We start from the raw sequence: 7,565 nt of genomic DNA, 5'->3' as shown, positions 1-7,565 counted from the left end.
ATACAGTGAAATGAGTTGTACATTTTTTTTTTTACCTTGGACAGTAATACAGGCCTTTGCACAATGGTGCTTGCCTATAGGCACTCCTGACTGATGCGCCTATATATTGACTTACTGGGGCAGCAAAGGGACAAACTGAATACTGAAATGCTTGTTTCCAACATAGCAAAGCCTCTGTACACAGACAACTCATTCTTACCTTTAAATCTGTGTTTTTACTTCCCAGGATTTTGCAATAATTCTGGGCATGATATTATTTCCAAGATTTTGGAGAGGGCTCTTCTGCAGCTCCATCTGTGATTGTCAAGAGAAAAGAAGTAATCAGAAGAGACCATTTTGCCAGCTGCTCTGCAGCAGTGCGGTTAGAGTCAAGTAGGAATTTTACTACTCACTGGTGTTCTTAACTGGACATAGCTCCTGCATAAACCAGAGCTCCAGGCCTTACCACCAACAGCTATTGGGCAATTCATACCTAGAATTCAACTTTGTGGCTGAAGCCCTTACCTCTTAGAATCCAGGGGATATTCTGATGAGCTGATTTCCTATGAACACTCTCTTTTGTGAAGCATCACTGCATGCTGGATCCAAGCTGGCTTCTGATCAGAGTGTGTTAATACAGAATACTGGATTCATCACTTGAAAGTCATCAGGGAACATTTGTACAGTTGCATTGCTGAGAATGTCATCCATACTGTGTTGCTAACTAACACAGAGTATTGAAAGTGAACAGAAAGAGAAAATAGAAGGGGACATCAGAGAGCCTTTTAAGGGCATTCACATGGATAGGATCATTACAATTTTGTCCAGTGGAGAATGTGAAATGGGTAATTAGAGATCTAAGCAGCAAAACACTTGGAGCATGGAGGCTTAAATCTTTTGAGAAGGATTAATAGGAACATTATATCTTGTGGTTTATCTTGTTAAACGTGACTGCTAAGCAGAGCAAATCCAGAAAGGCCATTTGATTTAGCTACTGAAAGATCATCAAATACTTTCAATTATGCCGCTTCAGTAGAACAGACAATTCTAAACTCTCTTTGAAAAGGGTGTTTTAAAAACATGATCCTGAAGATATAACACAATCCGAACCACAGTGACATGCTCCAGGTGTTTGGGGTATGAATTAACATAATAGAGTCAACTGAAAATTAGTCAGTATTTGAGAGCAAAGTGATTTTGATAGTTCAGGGATAACCATAGCCTATAAAACAGGTAGAAAATCCTCAGAAGCCAGTGAAGAATTAATAATGACTGTTGTGGGTCCTGAAGGAGCAAGTCACAGAGAAAGTCTAAGAAGACAGAATCAGAGACAACTGTGTTGAGCATTGTGTCCATAATTAATGCATCAATCATCAGAGAATTAGAATGTGAGAATTAATTTTAAGCAGACAGTAAAATGTACAATCATCTACATCTGTTAGCCCAAGTCCAGACTCTACCTCTCATGACAAAATTTTCACTTGTAATCACCTGGATGATGGACCAGTCATCTATGGATATGAACACCATTGTGACCAGTATCCCCTAGATCAGGCTTTGTAAGTGATTCAAAAATGAGAGGGACTGATAGGGCTGTGTTTTGTGGCCAAGCATTAATTGAATAAGTAGAGCTACTGAATGGGCACATTCAGGGCATGTTCAGGAGTCTGGGTTTCCTTTAGCTTCTGGCAATACTTTCTTTCTTGAAGGATCACTGATTTGTCATTGGCTAAAATTTACTATAGAGAGAGTTAAAGGCGTTTAAGTAAAAGAATAAAAATAAAAGCAGGATGTGGCACAATTACAGCCTCCACTCTTGACTAGCAAAGTAAGTGAATTATCAGCTGAACTTCGGTCCTTCTAAGTAGCCCAACAAAGGATGGCAAGATTCCATATGTCTCACGCATCACCCAACCTAAAGTGAAAAGGTGAATGATTTCTATCTCTCCATAAAAGATCCTCCTTACTCAAGGCATTGATCAACTAAACAGTATCATTATGGGGCAAGAAAGTGGTTCGCATGAAAAAAAAAAAAGAGCCATGACATATTGGCAACTTTGCTCTTAACTTACTGTCATAGCAAAAAGGGAAGGGAACAGCCCTCCTGTGCACAATACTGTAAAACCCCTCCTGGCCAGAGACACCAAAATCCTTTTACCTGTAAAGGGTTAAGAAGCTCAGGTAACCTGGCTGACATCTGACCCAAAGGACCAATAAGGGGACAAGATACTTTCAAATCTTGGTGTGGGGAAGGCTTTTGTTTGTGTGCTCTTTGTTTTGGGGTTGCTCGCTCTTGAGACTAAGAGGGACCAGACATCAGTCCATGCTCTCCAAATCTTCTGAACCAGTCTCTCATATTTCAAACTTGTAAGTAACAGCCAGGCAAGGCATGTTATTTTTATCTTTGTTTTCTCAACTTGTAAATGTTCCTTTTTGCTAAGAAGTTTTACCTCTGTTTGCTGTAACTTTAAACCTAAAGCTAGTGGGGGTTCCACTGGGCTCTATAAATCTAATTACCCTGTAAAGTTATTTTCCATCCTGATTTTACAGAAATAATTTTTACCTTTCTTTCTTTAATTAAAAGCCTTCTTTTTAAAAACCTAATTATTTTTTCCTTGTTTTAAGATCCAAGGGGATTGGATCTGGACTCACCAAAAATTGGTGGGGTAAATGGTTAAATTCTCCTTGTATTAAGATCCAAGGGGTTGGATTGATATTCACCAGAAATTTGGTAAAAAAGTCTCTCAAGACTATTGAGGGAAGGGAGTTAGTATTTGGGAGTGGTCGCAGCAAAACCAAATCTAAACTGGTAATTCAGTTTAGGGGTTCACATGCAGGTCCTCATATCTGTACTCTAAAGTCCAGAGTGGGGAAGGAACCTTAACTCTTACTCTGAACCACACTCTTCCATGAAAGGTACCTCTATTTTCCAAGGCTGACTAGAGTATGGGCATTTGCCATATTGAGTACCATACTTGCTTATGGGTCATGCCAAATGCCAATTCCAGATGGTCCAACAGCTCCACTACCTTATCTTTGTGCTTGATAGCACAGTGCCCCTTTTTGATAGAGAAAGGCAGATTATTCAGGAGTGGCTAAAAACTCCCCAGATAAATCCTAAGAAGCAGGCATTATTTCAGAGAGCTAAGGCACCCTAGTGTTTTCTGAGATTATCTCTTGGCAATGAATACCTGGCATGGCCATGGATACACATTACATTACTAAGCAGATATTAAGATTGATTCTCTTGTCACTTATGTAAAACTGCAGTAACTCCATTACAATCAGTGACTGCAGTATGTAAAATCAGTAAGAGAGAAGAATCATGATCAGGTCAGGGAGTTTTACAGCAAGCATCCCAGCACCTTATGATTCAGACCTTCTAGTGTTCATCATCAAGTTTGACACTGACCATAGAATCATAGAAGATTAGGGTTGGAAGAGACCTCAAGAGGTCATCTAGTCCAACCCCCTGCTCAAAGCAGGACGAACCTCAACTGATTGGGAATCTTGTATCAGAAGAGACTAAGCCCACTGGGTAACTTTCACTGAACTCCCCATATCCATGGCAAATCCTATTTTGTGGGTTTCTGAAGGCTCCAGCAGCACCTGAACTGTGCAACATGTTCATGGTTTCCAACAGCACTAACATTTCAATAGCCTTATGTACCATAAGCTAATGTCAGACACCTTTCTCACTGCATGGGGAATCCTCATTCAGATTCTGACACTTATCACTTGTTGGTTCAAGCAGAAGTACGGCCAACGATATCACAAGTACTTTTGGGAAGTATACCATGGCCTAATTCAGGGAGAGTCAGTTTTTCATAAGGCATACTATATTTTAGAGTGATTGCCTTGTTGACACTGGGGCACGTTAACTCTCTGGAATAATGCCTGCTGCTTAGGATTTATCTGGGGAGTTTTTAGCCACTCCTGAATAATCTGCCTTTATCAGGGGCACTGTGCTATGAAGCATATAGATAACGTGGTGGAGCAGTTGGACCTGCTGGAATCGGCATTTGGCATGACCCATAAGCAAATATGGTACCCCATATGGCAACTGCCCCATACTCTAATCAGCCTTGGAAATTGGAGAGATCTTTCATTGAAGAGTGTGGTTCAGAGTAAGCTGGAGCAAAGTTGCCAAAATGTTCCACTGCAAATGTCCCTTGCACTGCAATCCCAACACTCCTTTTGGCAATTGCTGCCTGTGCCTATGCTGACCAGCAGTTTCTTAGATAGAAAATATTATAATGGTATTTAGTGGGTTTTCCTTTAAGTGGTTTTGAATTCAAATTAACAGCTGGATACTAAGTGGAAAACCAACACAAATATGACCAGCCATCTCTCCTTACACAATTTGGAAACTACTGGGCTAAATTCTGGATCTCTGGGGTGGTTACTAATGTCATTTCTGTTTATAGGTTGTTTTTTTGCCCTGGCAACTGCAATGAAATTCTGTGCTGTATTGCAATTTAGCCTCCCCTCTGATACTAGTTCCATCAGTACCAGTCATCTTGCCATTTCTCTCCTCTTACTTTCCGTAGGCACTTAGATCATCTAATTACCATTCTTTGCAGGAACCATCATCGTTACTACATCCACTCCTTTTTACCATATTTCCTTTTATATTTGCTGTAGACATAGTTATACTGTCTTTTTAAAAAATGCAAGCAAATAAAAACAAACCTAAAGAAATTACACAGGAGGGGTATGCACAGGCTCTGAATGAGGCTCTTACATTGTGTAGCTGCAGCAGTAGATAAACTGACCTGCATGTAAACTCACTGGAAGCCTGTCTGAAGGTGGGGCTTGCAGGTTGTTGCTGTGGCAGATAACATGTCATCCTGAGAGCAGCAAGTGACTGAAAGAGAGCAGGTCTCCACTGGTGATGCTCTGCTGTCCGATTCGCTGACCACTTCTGTCAGCCTTTATAAAGCAGAACTAGTTGTCTAGCTGAACTGCAGCAGAACTACAATTTGAACATCCACTGCAGTGTCTCAGCTAAGTGGCATTAGCAGGGACTGTCTCACTGCATTGCAAGAATTAGAGGTAGGTACTCCTTAAATTGTACAACATGCACCCTTTCTAACAGCACGTCAAAAATATCGACTAGTATGCTTTAAGATTCGAGTTACGTGTATTGGAAGTCAAGTGGGGTGTTTACTTCTTCTTATAAATTAAAAAGCCAAAAGCTTATAAGTGTTAGTATTTGTTAAACACCATTTTTAGCAGCCAAGTGATTGGTGCCCATTTCGGAAAAAGAAAAGTCCTTCAACCAAGTTAGTGGTTCAGGAAAACTGACCTAAACTCTTAGAGCAGGAGTAGGCAACCTATGGCACGTGTGTTGAAGACGGCAGGCAAGCTGATTTTCAGTGGCACTCACGCTGCTCGGGTCCTGGCCTCCGGTCTGGGGGACTCTGCATTTTAATTTAATTTTAAATGAAGCTTCTTAAATATTTTTAAAACCTTGTTTACTTTACAGACAATAGTTTAGTTACATAGTATAGACTTAGAGAAGAAGACCTTCTAAAAAGGTTAAAATGTATTATTGGCACGCAAAACCTTAAATTAGAGTGAATAAATAAAGACTCAGCACAGCACTTCTGAAAGGTTGCCGACTCCTGTCCTAGAGGCATCTGTCATGTCTCACCACTACAGAGGAAGGCTCTCTCATTAATTCTTTACATTTGTGATTTTGCTTCAGTTCATTTAAAATCACGCTCAGGCTTTTTTTTTTTTTTTTTTTCAAGTCTCCTTCCCTAACTATGAAGTCTGTAGCTGGTTCCTTCTGATGCAGTGTTTAATTCTGCCTCCCTCTAGACCATTAATGGCTGGTGGATTTTATGAAAAGCAGCGAATGATCCTTATCTTACTTTTCCTGTGTTATAGGTTCCAGTGACCAGCCTTTCCCCTAGGACAGCTCTCTCCTGTACAATAGCTGTGTGTTTCACAAACTGTTACTGATGTGGTGCCTGGAGAAACTCAGCAAGGCTTCAGAGCCAATCGTGTTGGGAAAAGAAGAAGTTTGCTTCTGGAATAGAGCCAGGAAGGCAACTGCTGCTTCTCCCAACATCTTAACCCCAGACAGGATTCCAGAATTCTGCATCCCATCCAGATTGATTAGCTCCCATTCTGCAAGGGATCCCAGCTCTCGCATCCAGTCCTATGCAGATACCAACCTGTACCCTCATTGTGAACCTGTTCACAACCCCAGCATACAGTGGCCACATATCCCCTCAACTGAAATTGCTAATAACTTCATTTCAGTGGAAGAAAGCACCAACTCAGACCCACAGTCACAGGCAGCACTTTCCCTGCTCCATTTCCCCAAGGTGCAGACCTCCTATGGATTCTGCACTTTGCTGGAGAGTCCCCATACTCGAAGAAAAGAGAGTATTTTCCACAGTGACCCATGCAGCTGTTCTATGTCCTGTCTACAGTTGCTTCCAAGTTCCAGAATCTGCTACAAAGGAGTAGATTCCAGCATCATCAGCTCTACCACCACCAGACTCCCTTCTAGGCATCCACACCTGCCAAGACAAGACACTTATGACTATGATACTGCTTCCTCCACTGACTCTTCCCCTTTCACCTCCTCACTTCTCAAAAGGTTTCTTCCCAGATCCTACTCTTTATTTACAATCCAGAGCCGAGAGGGACTGCTCTGCAGGGCTTTAAAGGCAGAAAATAAATCCAGCATGCTAAGGGAGAACTCCTTATCCACAGATGAAGACAGCTCCACAGACAACAGCCCCAATCCCAATAGGCGGTCTTTGGCAAGTTTATGCGAGTGCTCAAGCACACAAAGCTCTTCTGGGTCACAGTCACCCATCTTTCCCCAGGATTTTACTAATGACAGAGAGAGACTTAGAAATGTGCATACAGTATTTCTTGATAGAAGAGGAATCTTGAGACTGTCCTCTGACTACTGTCCTGAAAGCAGAAGGCTTAGATTCTGTCTGATAAGCGCTGAAGGCTTATATGATGTATTTATGGAACCTAAAAGGATTAACTGTTGCATCACACTCTCTCATGTGCCAGGGAAAGTTCAGAAACAAAGAAGCACTGTTATAAAGAGAAGCAGAAATCCCATCTTTAATGGGGACTTCATCTTTGATGGTATTTCTAAGGATGATCTTCACAGACGATCAATCAAGATAAAAGCTGTGAATAAAGCATCTACTATGAAAAGAGATTATATTTTAGGTAAAATTGAATTTTGCTTATTGAGTATGGTGCCTATCTGAGGGGCACAGGAAAGCAATATAAGTCTAGTCTATTTTGAGCTAGGTAAATTTACTTTTGAATAAGATGTGTATTTTATGTGCAGGAGCAGCGCCAGAGTTTCTGGTGCCCTAAGCAGAATTCTGGGGGCGGCATTTTGTGCGCTCCCCACGGGGCGCGCAGGAGCTTCCAGTTCCGCTCCCATCATGCCACCGAAGAAGGACCCTCTACTGAAATGCCACAGGTGACAGCGGCAGTCATTGAGCTGCTCAATTGCCTGCCGCTGTTTTCCGCGGCACTTCAGCAGAAGGTCCTTCTTCGGCGGCGCAACGGGAGCAGAACCAGAAGCTCACATG

At 41.7% G+C, this 7,565-nt stretch overlaps 1 protein-coding gene across 1 annotated transcript; it reads left to right on the top strand.

Moving 5' to 3' along the window:
• Positions 1-5,948: 5,948 nt before the first annotated feature.
• LOC116825035 (C2 calcium-dependent domain-containing protein 4C-like) lies at positions 5,949-7,343 on the top strand. The gene has a single exon (XM_032780724.2). It carries the CDS (start codon positions 5,949-5,951, stop codon positions 7,230-7,232), a length of 1,284 nt encoding a protein of 427 aa, XP_032636615.1. The 3' UTR covers positions 7,233-7,343.
• The last annotated feature ends 222 nt before the right edge of the window (positions 7,344-7,565 follow it).

This window comes from Chelonoidis abingdonii, chromosome 9 (genome assembly GCF_003597395.2).
Source record: "Chelonoidis abingdonii isolate Lonesome George chromosome 9, CheloAbing_2.0, whole genome shotgun sequence".
Taxonomy (NCBI): domain Eukaryota; kingdom Metazoa; phylum Chordata; order Testudines; family Testudinidae; genus Chelonoidis; species Chelonoidis abingdonii.
The sequence above is the reverse complement of the archived record's forward strand: the minus strand, read 5'-3'. Positions and strand labels throughout refer to the sequence as shown.

Excerpts from the sequence above, each read along its gene's own strand:
- LOC116825035 (XM_032780724.2), top strand. The coding sequence starts at position 5,949 with ATGTGGTGCCTGGAGAAACTCAGCAAGGCTTCAGAGCCAATCGTGTTG.